Source organism: Macrobrachium rosenbergii, chromosome 32 (genome assembly GCF_040412425.1).
Source record: "Macrobrachium rosenbergii isolate ZJJX-2024 chromosome 32, ASM4041242v1, whole genome shotgun sequence".
Taxonomy (NCBI): domain Eukaryota; kingdom Metazoa; phylum Arthropoda; class Malacostraca; order Decapoda; family Palaemonidae; genus Macrobrachium; species Macrobrachium rosenbergii.
This window is the reverse complement of record NC_089772.1, coordinates 115,011-141,415: the sequence shown is the minus strand read 5'-3', so window position 1 is coordinate 141,415 and position 26,405 is coordinate 115,011. Positions and strand designations below refer to the sequence as shown.

General features: G+C 46.2%; 1 protein-coding gene across 2 annotated transcripts in view; it reads left to right on the top strand.

Moving 5' to 3' along the window:
* The window catches only part of LOC136855596 (oocyte zinc finger protein XlCOF6-like), a 39,133-nt gene extending 30,138 nt beyond the window's left edge, over positions 1–8,995 (top strand). For both annotated transcript variants that reach the window (XM_067132689.1, XM_067132690.1), the window contains 2 exons: positions 2,081–2,213; positions 6,081–8,995. In XM_067132689.1, the coding sequence (XP_066988790.1) occupies positions 6,155–7,435 (1,281 nt within the window). In that variant the 5' untranslated portion in view covers positions 2,081–2,213; positions 6,081–6,154 and the 3' untranslated portion in view covers positions 7,436–8,995. The remainder of the gene's footprint in view (positions 1–2,080; positions 2,214–6,080) is intronic.
* The last annotated feature ends 17,410 nt before the right edge of the window (positions 8,996–26,405 follow it).

Genomic DNA, 26,405 nt, shown 5'->3' with positions numbered 1-26,405 from the left:
GCCCGTTCATACACATGCCCAGGTTCGTGTGTTTGTGTAGACCCTTGTCAGAGAAAGAGGCTCTCTCTGTTCCACAAGGACGTCAAGGAAGGGGGAGGCAGCGGTTTTGGCTCTGCTCGATCGTGAAACTGAGGCAGCTATGGTTGTGGAATGCCCGCCTCAGGTTTCGAGGGTCTAAATTTGAAACACACGAACCTGGGCATGTGTATGAACGGGCGAGCGAGTGCCCCGAGAGGTAAGGTTTAAGCGCCCCACCATCAGCGCCACGCCAGGAGGGCCCTTCACACTGCTCCTCCTGGAACAACACCCACGGAGAAATGGAACATGTAGCCCAAACCCTCGTCAACAATGGACACCCAAACCGGGATATAGAAGAATCTATCAAGGCGAACATCGATAGATGGTACCGTCAGGAACCTCGTTTGATGCCCCTGAACGCATAGAGCTCTTCTGCTTACAAAGGGCAATTTCATCATAAATATAAAGAAGACGAATGCGCCTCAAAACATCATCAAGAATAATGTCAGCCCTGTTGACTCCAACAGAAACATACATCTGGTTATCTATTACAAGAGCAGAAAGACGAGCAGCCTGGTTATGCGCAACAACCCAGCCCCCCTCAGCAGGACCCCTTGAAGAAAACCAACGTGGTATACCGGTACTCATGCCCGTCCGAGGATGCCTCGGTTCTTACATCGGTATGACCACCATGCGTTTCTCCAAAAGGATTTCCTGCCACGCCCAAGAGGGGCTATCTTTAATCATGCCAGGACCGTCCATAACCAGAGGATAGCAAGAAAAGACATAATCACGAACATCGAAGTGATTGACCAAATTACCGACCACCGCCGCCTACGCCTCTTGGAAGCATTGCACATTGGGAAGGAGAAACCAACACTCAACATTACGCAAGAAACCTTTCTCCTCCCCACGGCAGCCAGGAGACATGCACCGAGCGATCCCCATAGCGTGCGAGCAAATCAAAATTCGGCATCCGAGGATCGAAATTCTTCTCTTCATCCTCAGCACTACAACGCCGCTCGGAAGGCTCCGCCCGAGGGTACATGCCCCGGGCAGCCAATCATAATTCAGCACCGATCATGACCTCCCCTATAAATACCAACCCGAGCACATCGTTTCTTCAGACCTGCAACCACGTCCAGAGGATGACCAACGAGCTGGTCGAAACATGTCGACGGTACCTACAATAGAACCTGAACCCAGACGAACGATTTCTGATTGAATATTGTAATAAAAGACTTCCAATATTCCGCACACTGTCCTTTTCCAACATGAATATCGGCCAGTTACTGACTAACATCGCTGAGCCTGAAAAGCGAATCATAAGGAGGATAGAAAAGACACTATATAAGATAAATTCGCATAATACAGCCATCCGTTTTAATAAGACCTGTTTAAAAGAGGGTCTACTCCCTTCATATTATTATTATTATTATTATTATTACTGTATTGTGTTTTGGTTATTCTGTAAATCTGATTTTTAGTCATAGAATTTGGTTAAAAGTGAACATTACTAATATGTCTTTTCATCAGCATATAAGATTAAGAATATACAGTAGTTAGAACATTAGAGAAAGATAAGGAACCCGAGAAAGAGAGGTTTCCGGCAGCGCTGAAGGTACCATTTCCGTATGTAAAGACTGAAGGTTTGTACGTTCAGGAAAATACAAAATAAAATTTGTCATTTTTTGTATTTTTTAGGCTTGGAAATGTGTAATCCTATACCAAATTGACTTTGAAATGAGAGATAATCATAGGGTAACTGGGCTGAAGGCTAGGATAACCAATTGTAGTGTTTTGATTCCATAACTAGCCTAGGCCTACATAAACTTAGCTTAGCCTGGACAATATTTGCCAGAACCAAGATTTGAACATTGCAAGGTGTATGGGCTGAAATCATGATTTCTTTGTTGGGGAGATTTTTGGTATCTGCTTGCTTTAGACTCCAGGATATTGAATATTGATTGTTACTGAGGAAAACATAAATGCCTGTATACTAACATAAGCGTAATACATTTCCTTTATATAGTACATAATGGTCAGTTTCTTTATCTTGCAGAAAATTTGTGACACGCCGAATGCATATATGGTCAGAAGTCCCCAGAAAGTGAAGAAGTATTTGATTGTCAAGAAGGAAGTGTATTTCTTGGTTGTTGGGAATGTGTTAGGACTGCTGTTCATTTAATTATTCTGTAAGTATTTAAAAGATCAACAATACATTTATGAGTACTGTCGTTTATGTGTGGTTTAAAGTTCAACTCTTGAGGGTAGGAACATTCTAACTGTTTAGGCATAGCTCTCTTGGCATCAGAATGGAAAAAACAAAATCGTTTGTTCCCACGAGGATTCAAACCTTCGGCTGTTATGTGGAGTACAGGCAGTCTGCAGGGATCTTCCTGTATTTTTGTGTATATATTACATGTGTTTGATATTTATTAATGCAAACCCACGATTTGTGATAACTTTGCATAAGCCGTCGTTCCCCTGCGCTGTCTTGGGTTCGACAGCCGAGGGTGTATTTAGAGGGGTGTAACCGAGCGGTAATGCTTCTCTTCCAGTAGCCCTTTATTTATATACCGAAGGCATTCCCCTGTACGTTCAGAGGTATTAGATTGGGACGTAATATCTTCGTTCCCCTACGTTGATTGCGACGTAAGAGTTCACTTTCCTTCTTGGACTCCTGCCCTCCGTGTACAAGGGCATGACTTCTTCCTTCCTACTTGTGCTGAGTGTTGTTTTTGCCACCTGTGCTTAGAGAGTTGTGCGGGGATCTTCCTTATCTCTTCTTTGGTAGAGATCTCTCTCCTTTGCCCTCTTGTCAGTTGAAGACAGCAAGGGGGGCGAAGGGGGGGGGCCACCGGCGGCGGAGCGACCTCTTCTAGGGCACCTCCTCTCGCTGCGTAGGGGAGTTCCCCTCATAGCGAGAGGAGTCTCCCTCTGCTAATCATCTTTGCTTTTCTTTCAGGTTGACAGTGAACATCGCAGGCACAGCTTCTGCTCGACTCCTTTTCCCGTTACTCCCCACATTCACATGCACATTCTTTTTCTTTCCATCTGGTCTTTCCTACGCTCCTCCAACAAGGCTCGCATCACACTTAGCTCTTCACTCACCAAAGTGTCTTTATATGTACTTCCATTTACCACCTCAGACCCAGCGTTCATCCTCACCTACTGTCATGTCTTCTAGGATCTCTGAAACATCCTCCCAATGTAAGCTCTTCCCTGACCACCGCTTCCGATCTTGTTCCTTCTCGTTTAAAATTACCCTAATCTTCTCAGGGACAGTGGCCAAGAACTTCTGCATGAGGTGTTTGTTTTCCTCAGTTCCTTCCTCTCCTTACGTCCTTCTGGCCAACGCTTCTAGCCTATGAGCATGCAAGCCTCCTCAAACCTATCATCCTTCCCTTCCCAACACTGGGCCAGTCCCAGCCATTTCAGTCATCTTCTTCTCCATCGCCTCCATTCTAGCAACCAAATTACTTACCCTTACCTGGGCTTCCTCGAACTCATCCTGCATGCTGACCATCATGCACATCAGCCTATCCAACCTCTGCGTCCAACCCTGCTCCCCTTCACCGGACCCAACACCCAAACCTGCTCCCTCTGCCATCTCCAATTATGTACCCCACTCTTGCTTTAATATCAAAGGGCCCCAGGTTGGGCGCCAAATTAATATGCAAGGGCTTTCTATTTGACACAATTGGTGCAGAATGCTGGGAACAGATCTGAAGGTTATTAAATGAAACTCTGACTTTCCTTAAACCTAATTTTTACCTTAATATTAAAGTGGCGTGAAGGCCTTCAAACAGAACCTTATCCTAATTTTATTTCCATTTGCCACAGTTTGTCAATTATCATCTTTCAGTACTTAACCAAACTTATTTCCTACTTACCAGTAAAGTTTATCAAAACAATCTTCCTATACTTAACTTAGCCTAACTTAATACTGTCAACAGTCAAAATATCATCAACAAATGATCCAACTCTGGTGCATATCCAATTCAAGTGCCTTATCTGTTTCAGCACTTCATCTCAGAATAATCCAAGTTAACCATGAAACTCAACACACAATTTTGTGGATCACTGTGGAGTTTATTTCAGCCGTGACATCCAAGCTGGCGGCAGAAATTACTTTGGAATGAGAAGCTTCTTCGGTCTTGCTGTCCCAGGGAACTGTTCCCTGGGTGGCATGTGACTCTCGTTTAGGGTTCCTGTCCCATGCTCTGCACGTGCCCTCACGAGAATCGTCGGATAGAGGTGTGCCCTCTTAGGACCATCTCTCATCTTGCTCCAGCCTTGGCGTAGAAGGTGGAAGAACAGGTGAAGGGGATCAGTGCCTCGACTCCTTCTCGGATGTCATCTATTGTCAGATTCGAGTCCTTCTTGATCCCCTCCTCCTTGGACTTTGTGTCGATGATCCAGATCACTTGATACTTTGTCCTATTAGGGAGCTGTGGTACTTTCCGAAAAGGCTTGACATTCCTAACCTGGATGTCGTTGACGTTTTCGCTAGTACTCTCTCTCCCAAGGAAAAAGTGTCTAAGTACACATCTCCCTCCTGGCTTCGTGAAGCGATCAAAGGAGGTACTCGGCAGCTGGTGACGACGATTCCGGTATTTTCCACCCGAGAGCTCACGAAGTGAATGGCTTGGTCCATCCCTCGCATTCTGGAAATTTCTGTCGGTCTGGAAGCAAGACGTGGTCTCATAGACCACACTTTTGTCTTTCTATGGTCTTGCCCACAGTCCCTTGGAACCTTTTTTCCCATGGCCCTGTGGTGGTTGCTCAACAAGTTGTGTTTTTTTACCTGGCTCCTTTAAGAGGAATAGTAGCATCTCGCCTAAGGTGTTGGTTCTGGAAGTGAGAAGGATACTGAGAGTGACTGGTCTCTCTTCCTCCTCCTTCCCCGTCCTCCTACTTCTCCTCCTTTGGGATGAGAATAGGGCTCAAATCAATACTTGCTGGATATGGCGCTGATGCAGTAAGACTACACATCGAGCACCCGTTCTATTTTTCTTCTAGAATCATAGAAGCAATTCTGCTTCTTCCTCTAGCAAGGGAAGGAAGGAGAGACTTACTGCCTCCGGCTCTAGATTCTTCCAGCCTATTTCGCATGAGTTGCGTTTCCTCATTCATGCGGAAAGGTCCAGTATCTCACAAAGATCTTGCAGTTCCTACACTCCGATCAATATGTCAGAGGCACGGTTCTCCTCCTCGCTCTTTCGACCAGGAGGAGTAACCCAGGTGTGCAGGACTCCAGTCAGTTCAGGAGACTCACTCAGATTCCACCTCTCCAGCCAGTGAGTCTTCCTAATGTAGAGGACCTCGGGTTTGTATAGTTGGGAAAAATACAATTTACTTTAAAAAATTGTGATTTTGGTTATTTCATGTGTTATATTGTAAGTGTGCATGTAATAGTGCTTAGGTATCAGTCATCAGTTGTTAGTTGAACGTTTGGTGTTGGTCAACGACGATCACGAAAGTCAGCCTCTCTACAGCTCTGATGCAGTGTAGTTGTACCTAGGAATGACTCACGAGATTCAGCCACAGTTATCAGTGCCTTCAAATTCTTATCAAGTATTCCCTTTCATTTAAAGACCTTTTAAGGAGATTTCCTTTAGTAAGGTATGCATACTGTAGGACAAGGAGAATTTCTTTGAGTGTCCTTGGAACGAAAGTTACGAAATGGAGATTGTGCTCACGCCAATCTCAATAACAATTCAGGCTCAGGATATTGAGCCTGATGAATAAAAAACATTGACTACGTCAATTGAAATAATAGAAAGTTTGTGCCATATATGTCTTGGATAATATACAAAATGAAATATGTTTTTTTGATCGAGTTAGGATGATATAGTTGAAGTAACCAGGGTGTCATAGCATAAAACTGAGCCTACGATTAGGTTAGTATATTTCAAACCGTTTAGGCTATACAGTTACTTTATGAATGCCATACTTATTCTGAATGAGTCGGAATACACACTGCAAAGCGTGAAATTATTTTTAATTCCTCATACTGTGTTTGGTATGTTTATCTCAGATTTTGTATTTTATTTCAGAGTATTCCAAACGGAGGAAAATTTCATCAGATCCGAACTAGGATTGAGCATTGTAAGTAGAACATCCTGTGGAAATGCCTTTAATCAAAGAAGAGAAGGAGAATGTGGTGGAGGATCTTACTGAAAATGCAGATGAAGGCTCCTTATTTGCAGATCCCTTAGAAGTCAAGGCAGAACCAGAATTTTTTCACCATAGTGAATTTTCTGTGAACTGTTCTTCCCAATCTGTTAAGTACAAGGACGGCTCTCCAAGCTGTGATGATGGAAGTGGAAAGGAGAGTTGTACTGCAGAAGAAAATGGACATTTGGGTAGAACAGAAGTACTTTCAAAGAGAAGCAATACACCGGGGAAGCAAATAACATGTGCTGAATGCCAAAGGACTTTTTCACAGATGGGCCACCTGAAATCCCACATGAGATCTCATTCAGGGGAGAAACGTTCTTGCTCTATATGTCAAAAAAGCTTTTATAATTCAAGTACTCTTACAAAACACATGAGAACTCATACGGGGGAGAAACCATATACTTGTTCTGTATGTCAAAGAAGTTTTTCTGGTCAAAGTGCTCTCAAAACACACATGAGAATTCATACAGGTGAGAAACCATATACTTGCTCTATATGTCAAAGAAGTTTTAGTCAATCAAGTGCTCTCAAATATCACATGAGTACTCATACAGGAGAGAAGCCACACACGTGCTCTATATGTGAAAGGAGCTTTTACAGTCAAAGTATTCTCAAAACGCACATGAGAACTCATACGGGGGAGAAACCATATACTTGTTCTGTATGTCAAAGAAGTTTCTCTTGTCAAAGTGCTCTCAAAACGCACGTGAGAATTCATACAGGAGAGGAACCATATACTTGCTCTGTATGTCAAAGAAGCTTTTATCAATCAAGTGCTCTCAAATATCATATGAGAACTCATACGGGAGAGAAACCATATACTTGCTCTATATGTAAAAGGAGTCTTTGTAGTCAAACTTATCTCAAAACACACATGAGAACTCATGCAGGTGAGAAACCATATACTTGCCCAATTTGTCAAAGAAGTTTTTCTTACAAGAGTAAACTAAAAAATCACGTGAGTACTCATACGGGAGAGAAACCATTCATTTGCTCTGTATGTCAGAGAAGTTTTTCTCAATCAAGTGATCTCAAAATACACATGAGAATTCACACAGGAGAAAAACCATTTGCTTGCTCTACATGTCAGAAAAGTTTTATTTGTCAAAGTAGTCTCAAAAAACACATGAGAACTCATACAGGAGAAAAACCATTTGCTTGCTCTACATGTCAGAGAAGTTTTTCTCGTGGAAGTAATCTCAAAAAACACATGAGAACTCATACAGGATAGAGACCATTCACTCGCTCTGTATGTCAAGGAAGTTTGTCGACTTTAAGTCATCTCAAAACATATGAGAATTCACACTAGACAGAAACTGTATTTGATCTTTGTCCAAGTAGTTTTTGTAATAACGAAATTCTCAAAGTACACATTGGAAATCATTGTAGAGAAAGGATATTCTCCAGTCGTAATGTCAAAAATGTTAGACATTTTCAAATACTTTGAGATTACTCGTGAAAATTCATAATATTCAGAGGTCAATGAAATTTACTGAATGCCTAAAAGTTTTTTTTTATTTATAGCTGCTCTCAAAAACCTTATGAGAACCCATACTGGAGAGAAATGCATCTATGAATGAAGAGATATTTTGAATCAAGATGTTTCAAACTTGAAAACTCATACTAGAAGTCATATACTGTATAATGGTTCCCAAGAAGTTTTTTTCACGAAGGCCATCTTGGAATGAATGTGTTAACTCTGAAGTGAGATGTCATTCTTTTATAGTGTTGAAACAGTTTTTCTCTTGTAGATTCATAACATGTGAGAACTCTTGGAGGAGAGGTATTGTTCTTTTACACTGTGGGTTATATTTTTGTCTTGTAATCTCCAAATCACAGTCACTGTTCTGAATGCCAAAATAGTGTTTTCAAGTGTCAAAATACACAAGCATCCCAAAGTAAGTTGCACTGGATGGGGAGATAATTGTTTTGAACTTATCTACAAAGTCTAAAAAAAACAACAGCAACCTATGGGACTATAAAAAGTAAAATCCATATGTATATTTTTAGGATCCATTAATTATTGCGGGGAAGTTATTCTAATTCTGTGTTATAGATGGTGCTATTGAGAGCAATTGTGTACTCTTTTTTTTTTTTTTCTTTATTTATTTCTGAATATTCCAAACAGGAAAATTTAATCAGACTCTAACTAGGATTGAGTATTGTCCATAGAGCATCCTATTGAAAATTGAAGCTTAAAAATGGCTATCATTGCTGAGAATTTGGAAGAGGATCTTACTGAAAACACAGATGATGGCTCTTTATTCGCAGATCCTTTTTAGAAGTCAAGGCAGAAACCAGAATATTTTGACCATAGGGAAAAGGTAAAATAAATGACTTTTTTTTACAAGTGTACTCGTTGCACAGTGCTGGGTTAAGAAATTTACTGATGTCTCTCTACTTCACTTTTCTAGTTCTCATTTATTTTTTGTATTTCTGAACTAAGAATTAGTTTTGTCGTTGGTTGACGTGAATTTTTGTTCCGTCATTCGTAGATGAAATAAAATGATTGATTTCTTCATTAAACATCAAATGAAAATTAGGTGCAGTTTTATATGATTGTTTTTGATATGTTTTTGGTTTTAATATTCTACAGAGAATGTGATACAGGACTGATTGTATTATTTTTTTTCTCTTTTAAGCTAACCAGTCAGAAGTGTTGAGACACAACTTCCTTTGTTAACGACTAAAGTAATGTATTAATTATTCTGAAGAGATTAGACCTCTTTTTTTTAGTTTATTTCTGTGTATAAACTTGAAGAATATTTGTAAATAAATATGTTACACAGTCGAGAGGAATTTCATTGCGAACCTTTTGCTAAAAAGTCGAGAAGTCCCATCTGTTGGTAGCTTGATAGTGACCGCATCAAAAAGGCTACTGGCAACATACATCTGTACATACACACACACTCTCTCTCTCTCTCTCTCTCTCTCTCAGGTCTACAGCGAAACAAGCGATACCCAAAATAATTTATTGACAAAAATCTAACATAACTGGATTGCAAGAAACAAGAGATGAAATAAAATGGAATACTAATGTTCACTAAATGATCAAATATATTACAGTCCATCATATTGAACTAATTATTCTCCCTAAATACTTTCCCCACAACAGGTCAAAATAAGTCAAAGTCCAGTATATTCCAGATGAGTACATTTTAACCTCTTCGTTAGCGAAACATCTGAAGAAGTCAAACAAAACCCTTATTAAACAAATGCTTAAAAATAAAGATGTGGGAATTCCTCCCATGTTATCTTATAAAGTACACACAATGTAATAAATGCCTGACATAAGTGAGATATATGTTAAATGAAAAGAGCAACCTACAGTTTTGGAAATCTAAAATGTTTCCTACCTCCAAACAGCAATATTCACAATTCTTAATCGACAGGTCTCAAACCAGAGTCTTCCCCTTCACACCCTGGGGCTCTGCCTAGAAAAAAACACACATATGAATGAATTAACTGGAACCTGGACATTAACGGCAAACGAACTCCCGAAGTCTTGTTGCTAGGCTGGGATGTTCTCACGTCTCGAAAATATCTGATGCACCTGACACATATACAGTTTCTCTAATCAGCATTCTCTCAAGGTTCTTCCCAATGCCTTTAGCCACACTTATTAATCAAACATTTACTGTGTATTGTAATTCATAAAATATCTGCCCTATGAGCTTTTCAGATGCCTGGCCACCACAAAGAAGTGCTGCTCCCAGCACTAGGGAAATAGCAATAAATACTTGCCAGATTCATGCACTAAGTGGATAGCCACACCCCTTGCAGGCTGATCTTAAGGTGAGGGTTTGCTCACACCACGTTTTCATACACGAGAAATACCCCACTTCACGAGGAGCATGACGACCAAGGCCCCGATCACCGGTAAAATAGCGATGAGGAGGTAGTCATTCGGCACGGGGAAAGGTTCGTCTTCTGGCACTGGAGGAAGTGGTGGAATTGTGGCAATCACCCCTTAAAGGGGTCACTGGAACAACTTGATGTTCCCCATGAAGATGCTGCATGAAAATACAAATACAGTAGTAGATTGTCCGACAAGGTATACAAACTGTCGGACCTTTACATTAGGAATTACTTTCAGCGTAGACTGTAAACGGTCGTTGAACTTTCGAACAAGGTGGTTAGGCAGTTAACTACTGTGCAGGAGGCAGGAATACCACCTGACCAGATGTAAACATTCCAATTTGCTTTCGGCTGTCGTGCGCTGCAGACGTGATTCTCGCTCTCTGCCCTGACCGCTGTTGAGCTTTTTTTCCTGGTGGGATCTTTCTTGTTCTGACATGATATACATACCGTTGGTGCTTTGCATTAGGAATTACTTTCAGCGTAGACTGGAAACGGCCGTTAAACTCTTGAGCAAGGTGGTTAGGCAGTAACTACTGCCAGGTAGGAGGGGATACCCGCCTGCCCGGATGTAAACATTCCAGTTTGCTTTCGGCCATCATGCGTTGCAGACGTGGTTTCGGATCTCCTTGCCTGATTGTCGTTAAGCTCTTATTATCCTGGTGGGATCTTAATGTATTTTTCTGTATATACTAAGTGTGTTTGATATTTATTAATACAAACCCACGATTTGTGATAACCTTGCATAGTCGTTGTGTCCCTGCACTGTGTCTTGGGTTTAATTGCCAAGGGCGTATTTAAAGGGGCGTAATGAAGTAGTAATGCTTCTCTTCCAGTAGCCATTTATTTAGATACTGAAGGCGTTCCCCTGTACAATCGGAAATATTGGATTGGGACGTAATATCTTCGCTCCCCTACATTGACCGGGATGTAAGAGTTCACTTCCCTTCTTGGGCTCCCGCCCTCCGTGTACAAGGGCATGACTACTTCCTTCCTAATTGTGCTGAGTGTTGTTTTCACCGCCTGCACTTAGAGAGTTGCATGGTGGGGGCGGGGGTGGGGGAGGTTGTGGGTGTCCTCTGTAAGTTCTGCTTCCATGGCGCCCTTGGTGGCCTCCCCTCTGTCCTCTCTCCCCGTAGGTTCTTCCTTATCTCTCCTTCGGTAGAGACCTCTCTCCTTTACACTCTTCGCTCACTAGTCGGGCAAAGACCCAAGGGGCGGGCCGGTGGGCGGTCAGGCGACCTCTTCTTGGGTACCTCTTCTCATTGCATAGGGCAGTTTCCCTCTCTAATCAGTGAGCACTGCAGACACAGCAGTAGTTGGCTGGATATCTTGCATGAATGAGTCCAGACGTTCATTTAGTGTTGCTTCAGGATCGACCACAATGCCCGGCTGGATGACATAGTTTCATGTCGGGATTGTTCCGACTCTGTTCCCGCCGATGTGGATGATCGCTGTCGTTGCTGGCCTTCATGTATGCTGTGGCAATGCCTCTGGCATATCTGTGGTCCATCTGCTCCTGCTGTTCCCTGTGTCATGCTCCTGTTAACTCGACGACAGTCTCTGGGCAGCTCTTCCTGGTCTCCCGCCGCAGCTGTCCTGATTGTTCCTGTCGCTGCTGGTGACTCTCATGTGATGTTCCTGGCCATTGCAGTAGCTCGCTTCCGTAGCTCCTGCATTGGCTGTCCTGATCATGCCCGCTGCTTCTCCTGGTGGTTGTGTCCTGGGCCGCTTCCATTGTGTTCCTGCCTGACTGCCCTGGAGGTTACCATGTTTCGTGTCCAGCATCCTGTAGAAGATGTGGGAGTGAAGGTGAAGGAAGCCGCCCTGTGGAAGTAGCCGCCGTCTTCTTCATCTTATCTCCGATTTCATCTTCTGCTGCCTCTTCCCTTCCCCTCCCGAGGTCCAAGGGGGTCCTGGGAATCGGACAGACCTCCGTTGGCTGAAGGAGAGGAAGGCTGATTCTTCCCCTTGATGCCCTTGGACGTCTAGGGACTGCCTCCTTCCGAGGAGACAGTGGATCTCTCTTTGGCTCCTCCCGACCTTCGGGCTAGGAAACCAATTCGCATACCCCAGGGTTTTGTGTTTCAGGAGCCACGGGCGCGCAGACCTCGGTTTGCGATCCCGTTCCCAGTCCTAAAGGTTCCGCCTCTAAGAGGTATCAAGGTCTTCGTTAGGCGAGCCGGTTCCGTTCTTAGCTACCACTCTGTTGGCCGCGAGTTCGAATCTCCGACCGACCAATGAAGAATAAGAGGAATTTATTTCTGGTGATAGAAATTCAATTCTCGCTATAATGTGGTTCGGATCCCACAATAAGCTGTAGGTCCGTTGCTAGGTAACCAATTGGTTCTTAGCCATGTAAATTAAGTCTAATCCTTCGGGCCAGCCCTAGGAGAGCTGTTAATCAGCTCAGTGGTCTGGTTAAACTAAGATATACTTAACTTCAAGTGCTTGAGATTCTATGGAATATCAAGTATCCCGATCTGGTCTGGAGAATATTTCCTCGGCCTAGTTCGGGAGCAGTGCTAGGGAAAGGGCCGAGGCACCCAGGTGTCTCAGCTCTTCTTGCTAGCACCACAAGTGCTCCCTGAGTGCTTGCCAGTGGTCGGTCAGGTTCCCAGCCTAGTGTCTCGATCCTGTCGGTTCGAACACCAGAAGAAGCAGGGGAGAGATTCCCTTCGGGAGTCCCGCGGGACTTCTAAGGAACTGACTTTCTTCCGGGAGACAAGTTTCTCTCGTTGGCTCTTGCCCTCATTGCCAGTCTTGGAAGTATGTGTCTAAGACTGGTTCTGTACCCGGCTCTTTCGATGTCTCACGAAACTAAAAGCAGCCGCTCCCGATTTTTGGGAGTCTCGTGGGTAGCTCGAATTCTATGAATCATGAGTGCTCTCCTGACGAGAGAAAGTGCCGAGACACCCAGGTATCTCGGTGCTGAGACGCCAGGTGTCTCGGTACTGCCCGCCAGCTGCTTCGGTTGCTTGGCCAGGTTTCATCCTTGTGTCTTGAACCTTAGGGTTCAAGCATGCAGGATAGCAGACACAGAATTCCCATTTGAACCTTCTTCTCGAGGGGCCTTGGCCTCGAAGGAGTTTAGAGTTCGGGAAGCTAGCAATAGTTCACGGCAGACGAGTTCCGCCCTGTCCAGTCCCAATTGTGTTCGCGCGATCGGCTTGGCTCGGCTTGGGCCCTGGTCGCGCTTACGAGACTGGCTCAACTCGGCTCGCTCGCCCTGCCCAGCCCTTAGTTGAGCTTGCGAGACTAGTTTGGCTCGGCTCGGCTCGCCCCGCCTGCCTCCAGTCCACTGCATACCTCCCAGTCTGGATCACATTCGCATGATCGGCTCAGCTCAGTCCCACTTGGTTTTTTCCGAATCTGGTTCTTGGCTCTGTTCGAGTTAACTTTTTGCTCTTCAGCGCTTTGCCACGGCACAAGTGCCTCTCCTGCTGGTCTTACTGGCAGGACAGGTAGGGGTGCTCTTTCTCCTCACCTGTTCTCTTTTCCTCTCGTTTGTTCCAAGAGGCGTGAGACGGACAGAGAGAGCTCTTTGGAGTTTGGCTTCCTGGCGTGCTTGGGGCGTCGGTCCCCTGATTATCTCGTAGTACAACCAGGTAGCCGAGGAGGGTTTCATGGGATCTGTCAAGCCTCCCTCCAAGGAGAGAGGTACAGGAGTTTCACACTTTGGAAGCAGCGAGGATCTTCCTCTTCAAGTTACTATCGCCCTCGTTTTTCGGAGAACTTCATGCTGATTTGTCGGCGCAAGGATCCCCGGGACTGGACCTCGACTCCCCCAATGAATAATCTTCATCACTCGCAACCCTTGCAGTTCCCGAGGGGCTGAGAGTGTCGGGGGCCGCCGTGGTCCTTGCTTCCGAGAGCATTCTCGACCAGATGAATTCTTTTCTTCGGAGAAAGAGCTCATTCAGGCCGAGACACCAAGCTTCTCCCGTCTTGACAGAATACGAATTCTTCTTGCCTCGGAGGGTCTTGCCGACTGCAGTTCTGTGGGCGTTTCTGGTGCTAAGAAGAAGGACTTTGTCCCAATTCTGATCTCCTGTTTCGTAAGTCCCGAGTTGGCTGGACCCTTATGAACGAACCTTACTTGGTTCTGCCTTTCTCTTTCAGAGATTTGCCAGATCCCTTGGTAATCAAGGTTCGTACCAGGGCACTGCCTTGTCCTTTGGACAATGGCCAAGACCTCTGGGTCTTAGTCATCTCGACTCGACCTTGAGTTCAAGCCAGCCCCCCCTCAACTCGTAAGAAGTCCCAGGCTTCGATAGAAGATTGCAGAACATAGCCCCCTCCTACCCTTCTAGGAAAGTGCGCATAACTGTCTCTTTGCACCCTCTTTCCCATAAGGGAGGAGGGAAGAAGGGAAGAGAGAGAGAAGTATTGACCTGGAAGAAGTTCTCCTACTGCAGATTCCTGGATGAAATGATACTTATCAAGTCTCTGGAGCTGGCAGCGACATTGCCGAGACCTGGGAATGGATTCCTTCAGGAGAAGTATCTATTTCCCTTAGGTCTTGGCAATTCTTTTCATCAAACTTCCATCCCGCTTCCTCTCCTATGCTCCCGATTCGGGAAATGCCAGCCCGGCTAGAGCTAATTGTCTCGGTATCCTGTCATCTTGCAGAAGCTTACCCATGGTGGAGAATGGATGTCTGCTTCCATTCCTCCATCCTTCTTTCCTCTTCGAAACATGAGGAAGGAGTTAGGCTAATGCTTGATTGAAGGAACCTTCGAGTATTCTTGCATATTCCCCTCACATCATGTGTCTACTTACGGATTCACCAATCGAGGAATAGGCACACACCTGTAAGACTTTGTCTTGAAGGTGTGTGACTGAGATGATTAGTACCTTCTCATCACCATCCTGGGCTCAAGGCAGCCTTTTGTCCTTCCGAAAATTCAAGATGAGTTTTGCGACACTCAATGTTTTCATTAAACAACAAAACCACAGTAGTGGCATTTGTGCAGTGACAAAGATGTTTTTTCCTCCTGTTTCATCTGTCAAACATTTTATTTTAGTGTTCTATAGCGCACTCAACATCTTATTTTGCCAGATGCATCCCGGTGGGGATGTATTGGCAGGCGAGCTTGGCCTCAGGTTTGAGTGATCAGGACGGAACGTGCTGCTCACTCGAAGATTTACGAAGAGATTCCTCGACTGAGAAATGCCTACCATCTTTGTTGCCTCCCTGCACAAGTTGGTAGTTTTTTTCTTGCTCCTTCATACTAGACCCAGGGGCCGCTACAGCGAGGCATGCTGTCGTTCTGGGAAACTTGATATCTACATTTTTCCCTCTGTATTTGTCTGTTTTGCTAGTGGTTCTCAAGCATTGCTCACCCCGAGTTACAGACAAATGCCGGAAGACTTCGCCTCTCGCCCGACCTGATAGCCAAGGCATTGAGAAGAATTCTGCTTGACCCAACCTCCTGTAACAGCTACACAAGAAGTGGTTCTTTGGGCAGTACATCCCGGTGTGTTCGGGACTGGGAGACCTTCCAGCTTCCCTTGCAAATGTAGGCTTTCTCGCTGAGCGGCAGTGGCTATAGCTGGATATCTCTTGAAGTCCTCTGCAACACTCCCAGGGACTGGAGCTGTCTTCGCTGGTGGGTGTTGTTGACGGAACTCCTTCTCGGGTCAGAGTCGCTTTTCAAGTCCGGACTTCTTCATCTTCTCTGCCGAGGGTTGCTTCTTTTCCTTTCATTTGTGAAGAACGTTAGGCCCTTGCGACCTAGTCTTCTGAACTAGCTTTCTTCTCCTCAGTCAAGATTTAGCTATGGATGAGATGCTTCTTCAGGCTTGCTGTCCTGGAGAACTGTTCCCTGGGTGGCTTGTAACTCTCGTTTAGGGTCCCTGTCCCATGCTGCACGCGCCTTTACGAGAGTCGCCGGATAGAGATGTGCCCTCGTAGGACCATCTGTCATCTTGCTCTGGCCTTGGCGTAGAAGATGGAGGAACAGGTGAAGGGGATCATAAAGATACTGCTGTCACAAATACATCTATCATGAACTAAAACACACCCTGACTTATTGTTAACAGCCGAGGATTGAAACTGGTTCCCCAAAAGTTACATGGTCTCCTCACTATCCCATACTATTACTGAACCAGTAAAACCGCTAGGGAAAGGTTGTATGATATACTAAGCCCCCTGTATTCGCTTTCTCACGATTCGTACATTCCTCTATGGAACGTATGTAGGCTACACATTATTCACGGAAAATTCGCCAATTCACAGTATTTTTCACAGCAAAATATTCACTAATTACTGTCTGTTCCGACACGATATACAAACTGTTGGTCATTTACATTAGGAATTACTTACGGTGAAGCTGGACATGGCTGTTAAACCTTGAACAAGGTGGTTAGGCAGTAACTACCGCCAGGTAGGCAGGAATTCCCGCCTGTCCGGATGTAAACATTCCAGTTGTGACTCGATATACAAACTGTCAGTCTTTTACATCAGGAACTACTTTCAGCATAGGATGGAAATGGCCGTTGAACTTTCGAACAAGGTGGTTAGGCAGTTAACTACTGTCTGGGAGGCGGAGTACCGCCTGCCCAGATGTAAACATTCCAATTTACTTTCGGCCGTCGTAGACTGCAGACATCGTTTTGCTTGCTTTGCCTGCCTGCTGTTGAGCTTTTACCTGGTGGGAACTTTCTTTTTTCTTTTCGATATGAATGTAGATAAGTCCTTTAAGCCCTCCTTCCCCCAGCATGTGTATCCTGGGGTGGGAGGGAAAAAGTGTAATTCATTTAGATCTAGCATTGATGCGGACCCACACACCCTCTGACCCACCTGCAGGGGACGTGTTTGTTTGTGCGCTTTGCCCTGTGCTGAATGTTGCTCCTGGTCGGCCGAGCAGTAGGCGAATTTTGAGGGGAGGAGACGATACCGTAGGAAGCCCACCAAGGCGTCGTCCGAGGGTAACACGCCCCCGATAACTCCCATGGTGGCTGATCTGTCGGGATCGTTTCTCCCTCCTGGCAAGCCTCCCCTTCTTGCTTCCTCTCCCTCGGATGAGGACTCCCCCTCCCTTTCCTCATTCGTTTCATTGGGTGTGGAAGCCCATGGGGGAGCAGTCGCTCATGACATCCTCTCTGGGACCTTTCATCGCTCCGGGGGCGAATTTTTTCCCCCGGAGCGAGTAGAGGCTTCTCTTTTTGACCCGACTCTGTCCTCAGGTTTGGGGGTGGAAGAGTCTTCTGTTGGCCAGGTACCTGATCTCGCTACACCTGGGTCTGCCTGGCGTTCTGTCACGGGGGGCCTGGTGTGTCACTTGTCTGGCGCTCCGGTGACGACCCACACAGCCACCGCTTCCACCACCACGACCGTCAGCATGTCATCTTTTGGCAGGCTGCCTGTGACGGTGGCCGCACACCTGAACGCATACCACTCCGTGCCGCTGCCTCCGGGGTTCCTGGCCCCACTATCCCTGCCTGGCCCCTCGCACATGGTGACTTCATCGGTGCCCTACCTGACAATGCCTGCTTCTGTTGCCGACCCACACTCGTTCATGACCACGGTTCCGGCTCCTCGCTTCCCTGACTCTCAGCCTGGCCTGGTTTGCCCATGCACCGCTTGGGCCTTTGAACCTGGCTATGTCTCCTGGCTTTCCTGACTGCTGCGCTGCTGCACCTGCCCCTGCCCCCCCTGGTTGCTCCTGTGCCTTCTGCTGCTCCTTCGTGGATGGGGGACCTGACTGCCACCCTGAGGAAGATGACGAAGAAGAGATCGAGGAAGGTGTTGTCTTCGTCTTCATCTTCGTCATGGTCGTCTGCTACCTCTTTTTGCTCTTCTTCTTCAGAGGCTCACCAGCCGAAGAGGAAGAAGCCTGCCTCTCCCCCCCCCCTTAAGAAGTCTCGCACTGAGACTTTTAAGGGACTGCCTCCTTCCACAGGGAAGGCAGTGGGATCTCTCGTTGCATTGACCCCCGGGTCAGTCGTATCAGGAGCCAAGGGTGTGCATACCGCAGTTTGCATCCCCACTGCACCTAAGAAGCCTGCTTCTAAGGCCAACAGGACCGTGTCGGACACTCACTCGCTAGTTGCTCCGAGTACCTGGGTCTGGTTCTCTAAGGAAACCCGAGTAACCCGGTCTGGTACGGAAGAAACCTCTCTCCATACCAACTCGGGCACAGGACGGGAGAAAGAGTCCAGGCATGCAGGTGCTCAGACTCTTCCTGCTGGTGCTTCTTCGAGTACCAAGCCAGGTTCCTGGGAAGGTGCTCCGGTTCCTCTGGTCCGGACACCTGGGGAGGTGGAGAAGAGGTCCCCTGCTCAATGTTCCCAAGAGGTTTCAGCCTCGAAGAAGACTGGGGCGTGTCCAGAGGACAGCGCAAGTTGCGCCAGCCAGCTACTTGCTCAACTCCTCCCAGTCCGCGACCACGTTCGCGTGGCCAGCCTGGCTTCGGGGAGCCGAGTGCGTGGCTCGATTCGTGTGAGCCGCTCCGCACTCCTCGAGAGAACGTTTGACCCAGGCGAAAGCGTTCTCCTCGACCTGGGTTGCCCACACCACCGCGGGTTGGTGACCGCTCCCGGTGGGAGTGCCCGATCCTCCTTGTTTGGCCCCTCTACCTCCTGGGCTCCTCCCAGGGGGCGCGAGTCAGACAGGAAGAACTCCGGCGAGTTGTCTCCCCAGAGTTCTGCCTGGGGTGTACGTTCCTGGCTCAGTCCTCGGTTTGGCCAGGTCGTACGCCCTGTGGTGCAGGAAGGATCACGGGGGTCTGCCGAGGTTCTCCCTCCTGCAGGGAGAGTAGATCGGGAGGACTGAACCCTGGAAGGACTCGAGGGTCCTCTTTCCCAGGATGCGGACACCCCGAGTTACAGAGGACTTTTGCCGAGGTAACTTCGCAGATTCGTCAGCACAACGACCTTGGGGAAGGGACTACGGCTTTGTCTGTGGATCGTCCGTTGCACCTTGAATCCTACTGGGGACCCAAGAAGGAACCCAAGGCTTCGGTGGGGCTGCTGTGGTCCATGCTTGCCGAGGGGGTACTCGATCAGGTGAATGGTCTTGTGCCTGGGCAGGACAATTCATTTCAATCGAACCGCTTGGACAAACTACTTCCCCCTCTGCCTTGTCAGAAGCGTTTCTGCACGCTGTCGGAGAGGTCATTGCCGCCTAAGCGGGTTGATCTGGACCTGGTTCATCTGGATTCGGGTCTCGTTGCAGCAGCTTACTGCAGAGAGTATCTCCCTCTCTCAGCAAAAGCCACAACCCTGGAAGTCACCGCCATGGCGACTTTCCAGGCAGTCTCCTGGCTGGATCTGTGGTCCTTCACAGTATCCAAAGTGGCTGCTTCCTTGGGCGCCATTGTACCCGGGGAGGGCTCCGCCTTCGGGAGACTGGAGGTAGGGCCATTTCCTACCTTGCCCACCAGAGAGCTAACCTGGTCCTGAAGCAAAGGGATGTTGTTCTTTCTCGTTTCTCCAGGTTTGTGGAGCCTGAGTCGGCAATGACCCTGCAGAACTTGCCGTTGCTGGGTTCTACCTCTCTCTTCCCTTGAGAGTTGGTGGATGCTGCGGTGGACAATGTCGGGCCGATGACAGCGACCGGCTTGTTCACCAGGCAGTGGCCAAGACCTCTGGGTCTTGGTGTTCCACTGTGGTCAGGCCCTCAGGTCAGGCTAGCATTTCCTTGGCCCCTAAGAGGTCCCAGACTTCGAAGGGATCCCATGCCTTCTCCTCGTCTCGAAAGGGTGAGTCTTCCCGCCCCTTTCAGCCTGCTTTCCAAACTAGGAAAGGGGGCAAGGGGAAGAAGAAGGGGAAATGCTAGGGGTGGCGTTTCCTTCCCCCAACGGCTGCTGAAGGTGGGGGGTTGCCTGTTGAGCCATTGGGCAACATGGCAGCGACATGGAGCCAAGATCTGGATAGTGGATGTTCTTCGGGAGGGATATCTACTACCCTTCGAGTCTCGGCCACCCCACACCTACGCTCCGGTCTGTCTCCGCACCTACGTCCAAGGAACACCGAAGGACTCCGCACTAGTGCATGAAATGCAATCCATCCTGAGCAAGGGTGCTGTGGAAGTCGTGTCAGAACGGGGTCCCCCAGGATTTTACAGCTGTCTCTTCCTCATTGAGAAAAAGCCACGGGGATGGAGACCTGATTCGTTCGCCAGACTCGGTTCACGATAGAAACGACACGTTCCTTGCTCACTTCCACCAGGGAGAATGACTTCATGCTTACGGTGGGCTTGAGGGATGTGTGCTTCCAAATACCCATTCATCCGTCCTCTCTCAAGTACCTCCGCTTTATCCTCAGGGAGTCGGTCTTCCAATTCATGGCACTGTTTCAGGCTCTTGACCACTCCCCCAGGTGTTCACAATAGTCTCCTCTCTCGTGTCAGCCTGGGCCCCTTCGCACGGGATACGTCTACTGAGGTATCGCGACGACTGGCTGTTCCTGGTGAGCTCCCGCTTGCAGTTTTGTAGCGATCTTGGGATCATGGTGAATCTCACCCCCAAGCAGAGGATTAAGTACCTTGACATGCTGATAGACACAGTAGCAGCGAAAGTCTTTCCCTCGGACTCTCGTGTCAGCAGGTTCAGGGAGGCAGCACAGCGGTTCCTGTCTGGACAGGAGCAGCCAGCCCAGTAATGGCAAGTCGTCATCGGTCACCTGTCATCGCTGGAGGAGCTGGTACCTCATGGGCATCCTCACCTGCAGTCTCTACAATGGAGACTAAAGAAGTATTGGTCCCATTCCCGAGACCCCCAGTCCTTTCTCATCCCTCTCTCCGAGGAGGTGAGAGGGGACCTTCGCTGGTGGATGGACGACAGGAACCTCTTGATAGGAGTATCCCTGCATACTCCCCCTCCGGACATACTGCTGTTCTCAGACGCATCGACCGGGGGATGGGGCACACACCTGGAGGAGTTACTGACACCTTCACATCAACATCGTGGAACTCAAGGCAGCCTTCCTGGCTCTCCAAGAGTTCTGGGATCGAGTGATGGGACACTGCGTGGTACTGATGAGCGACAATACCACAGTGACCATGCAGGTGCACGAGTGGGCCGTGGCTCACTCGGTAGAGCTATCAGCCAGGTTCGTTCCAGGCAAGAGGAATGTCGTGGCAGACAAGCTCAGCCGCCAGAATCAGGTGATCGGATCCGAATGGTCCCTTCATTCGGAAGTAGTGGAAAGGCTGTTCGACCTGTGGGGGCGTCCAGTCATCGATCTGTTCGCCACCCTGCACAACAGGAAACTCCAGGTCTTCTACTCTATCGTGCTGAACCCTTGGGCCGCTGCGGAGGACGCACTCCAGCACGCGTGGGACAACCTTGATGTCTACTCCTTTCCTCCGTTCTGTCTGATTTACAGAGTGATCAACCAGGCGATGATCACTTCGAATCTCAAAATGATTCTGGTGGCACGACCATTTGGTATCCCAACCTACTAACTCTCCTCTCTGAGGCACCGAGAGAAATGCCCCCCCTGGCCCAACCTGCTGTGTTAACCCCACGTAGAGCGGTACCACCAGGCAGTGTAGTCCCTGTGTCTTCACGGCTGGAGGTTATCCACCATCTCCTGCGAGCGAGAGGCTTTTCGCATCGCACAGCAACGGAGATGGCCGGGTACCTCAGACGATCCTCTGCAGCGGTATATCAGGGGAAATGGTCAGTCTTCTGTTGTTGGTGTTGTGGACAGGGTATCTCTGCAGTTGGAGCTACTGTTTAGCAGGTCGTGGACTTCCTCGTCTTCCTTCGCCCGATAGAAGCTTCTCTCTGTTTCAGCTATAAAAGGTTATCGTGCCGCACTCGGCCTAGTCTTGAAGCTGAAAGGAGTAGACATCTCTTCCTCCTTCGAGATCTCCCTACTGATGAGAAGCTTCGAAAGGTCTTGCCGACCCAGGGATCTCAGGCCTGCTGCGTGGAATGTGACTCTCGTTCTAAGGACCCTGACTCGTGCACCGTACAAGCCTTTACGAGAGTCGTCAGACAGGGATCTGACAGTCAAGACTGTCTTATTGCTGGCTCTGGCATCGGCAAAGAGAGTTGGCGAACTGCACGGACTTTCTTTTGACGTCAAACACTCGAGGGGATGGAGATCAGTTACGCTCAATTTCGTCCCGGATTTTGTAGCGAAGACTCAGAATTCTTCGGTCCCCGATGCTCAGTGTGAGTCTTTCACAATCCCCTCCCTAGAGGACTTTGTTTGAGAGCGTATTCTGCTGCTGCAGAAGACGAACACCGGTACTCTTCGTCGGAGAGCTCACGAAGTCCACAGCATTGGTCCGTCCCTCGCATTCCAGAAGGAACATGTCGGTTCTTCAGGTGTTGAAGGCAGGTGTGTGGTCCCAACAGACCACCTTCACCTCCTTGTACCTTTGACATGTTGCTCACAAGTCCTTGTACACTTTTTCCTCGGGTCCTGTGGTGGCTGCTCAACAAGTTGTGTAGCTTACCCGGCTCCTCTAACAGGACAGGTTAGATCTCGCCTAAGATGTATAGTTATGATTGGGAGAATGAATGTGGAGTGACTGGCCTCTCTTCTTTCTCCCCATCTCGACTCTCTTCCCCCGGGCAGGGAGCGGATGTGCTGTTACATACTAAAATTTATTGGACCTCATTCATGCAAACTTCTCTTGACCTTGTTTCTGCTTTCAGTCGTTTATTAAGATACTTCTTCATCGCTTCTCTTGTAAAACAGATGGGTAGATAGACAAACAGATAGAGAGACAGAAAGATAGATAATAAATAGTCGATATAGCGAGTATATATACTTGGAGCGAATCAATAAGAGGTGGACGAACGTGTGGTAACCAAAACAAAACCGAGGGGTTGCTGTGCTTGGTCTAGCAAGCACTGCTCTCTCTCTCTCTCTCTCTCTCTCTCTCTCTCTCTCTCTCTCTCTCTCTCTCTCTCTCTCTCATCTCGTTACCATTTCCTTCCTATGTCGGTTAAAATTATATTTTTGGCGTTTACTCAACATATGTAGCTTTGATATGTTGCCCTGGGCTAAGCTTTCCCAACTGTACATCACCTGTAAGAGACTCAAGGTCGAGCCCATGAGGGGGAAACGGTTCGGGGCCTGTTTTTTGAGAATTCTATTATGACTCAGTTGACCCAAGCAGTGAATTACTTATCTGGTGGGTAGTCAACTGTGGTGGCTTGCAGTTAGGGCATAGGAGGGCGTGGGACATGCAGCCTCATCCCTCCCAAAAATAACTGCAAATAATTATTGAGAAATTGAATGTTGGTATCTTACGGAGCAATTTCCTCTTGAGGTAGAAAGGTGAACTATTTAAATAAAGGCTTTATTAACTTACTTGTGAATCTTATTTCAGTAAATCATCTGGGTAAATCATTCGTGTAAACATTCCCCTCGTTTACACTTTTCGAGAAGGGGCGGGGAGGGGGCTGGATGGACCATAATGCAAAATGATTCTGTTCTGACCGGACGCGCGCGCGCGCGTGCAAATATTACGGAGGTCCTTTCGTGGCGGGAAAAAACATCTCTGGAGAATCTTTGAGTTTTGGCGCGAGTGCTTGTCATTGGAGTGACGAGTTTAAACGAATTTCAGAATCACTCACTCTCTCTCTCTCTCTCTCTCTCTCTGGAAGAGAAGAGACTTCAAAAAGGTTTCTACTATAATGTGAATAAGTTAAAAGAATAATCTTATTCTGATGGCAGCACAATTCGTCGTCATATCTATTTGTAGGGGAACAAATACCAACGTTTTGATTAAGTATGTAGAAAGGATTTTTACTGGGAGGAAAAATTCCATGTCTTTTAGCTGGGCTGGAAAAAATTGTCAGATTTATGTTTTAATTCAGTTTTGTGGTTACAAATGTCACAAGACATCGATGTAGATCCATTTCAAGAATTTTTATTTAAATAATTTTCAAAGACACTTTTATTGTATTTTGTTGGGAACAATATTGAAAAAGGTTTTTCATTTTATTGGCAAAATTTTCAAATGAGGTTTTATTTTGAGAGGAACAAGTTGCAAAAATGTTCCATTTTGCCAGGAACAAGTTTGGAATATAATTAATTTTGAGAGGAACAAGTTTTAAAAATACTTCATTTTGACAGGAATAGGTTTTAAAAACGATTCATTTTGACAAGAACGAGTTTCAAAACCGTTTCATTTTGACAAGAAAAAATTCCGAAACCGTTTCATTTTGACCGGGATACGTTCCAAAAGATGTTTTATTGCGACAGGAACAAACTTCAAAAATGTTTCATTTTGACAGGAGAAGCTTCAAAAATTATTCATTTTGACAGGAGAAGCTTCAAAAATTATTCATTTTGACAGAAGCTTCAAAAGTGATTCATTCTGACAAGAACGGATTTCAGAAATATTTCATTTTGACAGGAAAAAACGAAAAAGAATACTCATTTTGACAAGAATTAGCTTAAAAGACATTTCATTTTGACAGGAACATGTTTCAAAAAAAAAAAAAAAAAAAAAAATTCTTTCGTGGGGTCAAATATCCAAACTTAAATCTTGACGGGGACAGTCTTCAAAAACATTAATGTTTTATTTGAAATAAACCGAAGAATCTTCTTCTTGCTCTCATGGAAAACATTCAGTAAAGAACAAAGATCCGAACGTTTTTGAGTCTGCAATGTTTCCCAGCGAAGCGGAAAATTTATTCATCGAGAAATCTCAGGTGTTGAACGTAGAAGCCTCCGGGACTTACTTGTAAAGGATTCTGGAGATTATTATTCTCTCTCTCTCTCTCTCTCTCTCTCTCTCTCTCTCTCTCTCTCTCTCTCTCTCTCTACATTATCTGTAAAACTTTCAAATTCTTTTCGCGCTTGTTCCTAGAAATATATAGCGTGTCCTTTTTTCCAGAGGTCTGTCTGTATCGAAGGCTTTCACTAATTCTATTCAAGTGTAATGTGCAGCCATGTATACGGAGTATACAGGAGTCATGTATATATAGTCTACAGGTTTAAAGTTATCAGTGGTATACATTATTACTGCCACCCTGTATTCATTTTTTTATATCCTATTATTATTTATAGAGTCTATTGATTACAAGCATCGTTCCTATACATTGCTATTTCCACAGTTCTCGTTATATTTATGTATTTCCTATTATTGTTTATAGAATCCATAGGCTACAGTCGTCAATCCTATGCAGTGTCATTTCCACTATATCTTCTTTATTTTTTATTTATTTATTTATTTATTTCCTATTATTGTTGGAAACACTTTCACCTGAAAGCCGTGAATTCCAAAAAAGAATGAGTGAAAGCAACCCATTCGCATGTGAGGTTCCAATCCACGATAGCAAGAGGGCTTACGTAAAATTCAGCCCATCAGAGCACCGAGAAGAGCAAATTGGTCATTTTTTGTTATTGTAATAAATGGGGTGATACGTTTCCCAATATATTGTCCCATAATATTCCCATAACGGGATCGTTATGGTTCTTTGTTTTTGCAATAAATAGGGTAATACATTTTACAGTATTACTGGGACCAGGTAACCCAATTGTAAAATCTCCATTGGGACAGGGCATTTGTCTTCAAGCCGTGTTTCTAGATAATCCAGAAAGACCATTTGTCCAATTTTCCACATGTAAAATCTCCATTAAGGGACAGGGCATACTAGAAGCAGTCTAGATGCTTCCCTCTGCAAGCCGTGTTTCTAGATAATCTAGAAATCCGACCATTTGTCCGCATAACGAAGATTTTCCAATTGTAAAATCTCCATTAAGGGACAGGGCACACTAGAAACACTCTAGATGCTTCCCTCTGCATGCCATGTTTCTAGGTGATCTAGAAATCCGAACATTTGTCCGCATAACGATTTTCCAATTGTAAAATCTCCATTAAGGGACAGAGCATACTAGATGCAGTCTAGATACTTCCCTCTGCAAGCCGTGTTTCTAGATAATCTAGAAATCCGACCATTTGTCCATAACGAAGACCATTTAAAATCTCCATTAAGGGACAGGGCATACTAGAAGCAGTCTAGATGCTTTCCTCTGCAAAGATAATCTAGAAATCCGACCATTTGTGCATAACGAAGATTTTCCAATTTTAAAATCTCTATTATGGGACAGGGCATACTTAGAAGCAGTCTAGATGCTTCACTCTGCAAGCTGTGTTTCTAGATAATCTAGAAATCCGACCATTTGTCCGCATAACGAAGATTTTCCAATTGTAAAATCTCCATTAAGGGACAGGGCATACTAGAAGCAGTCTAGATGCTTCCCTCTGCAAGCCGTGTTTCTAGATAATCTAGAAATCCGACCATTTGTCCGCATAACGAAGATTTTCCAATTGTAAAATCTCCATTAAGGGACAGGGCATACTAGAAGCAGTCTAGATGCTTCCCTCTGCAAGCCGTGTTTCTAGATAATCTAGAAATCCG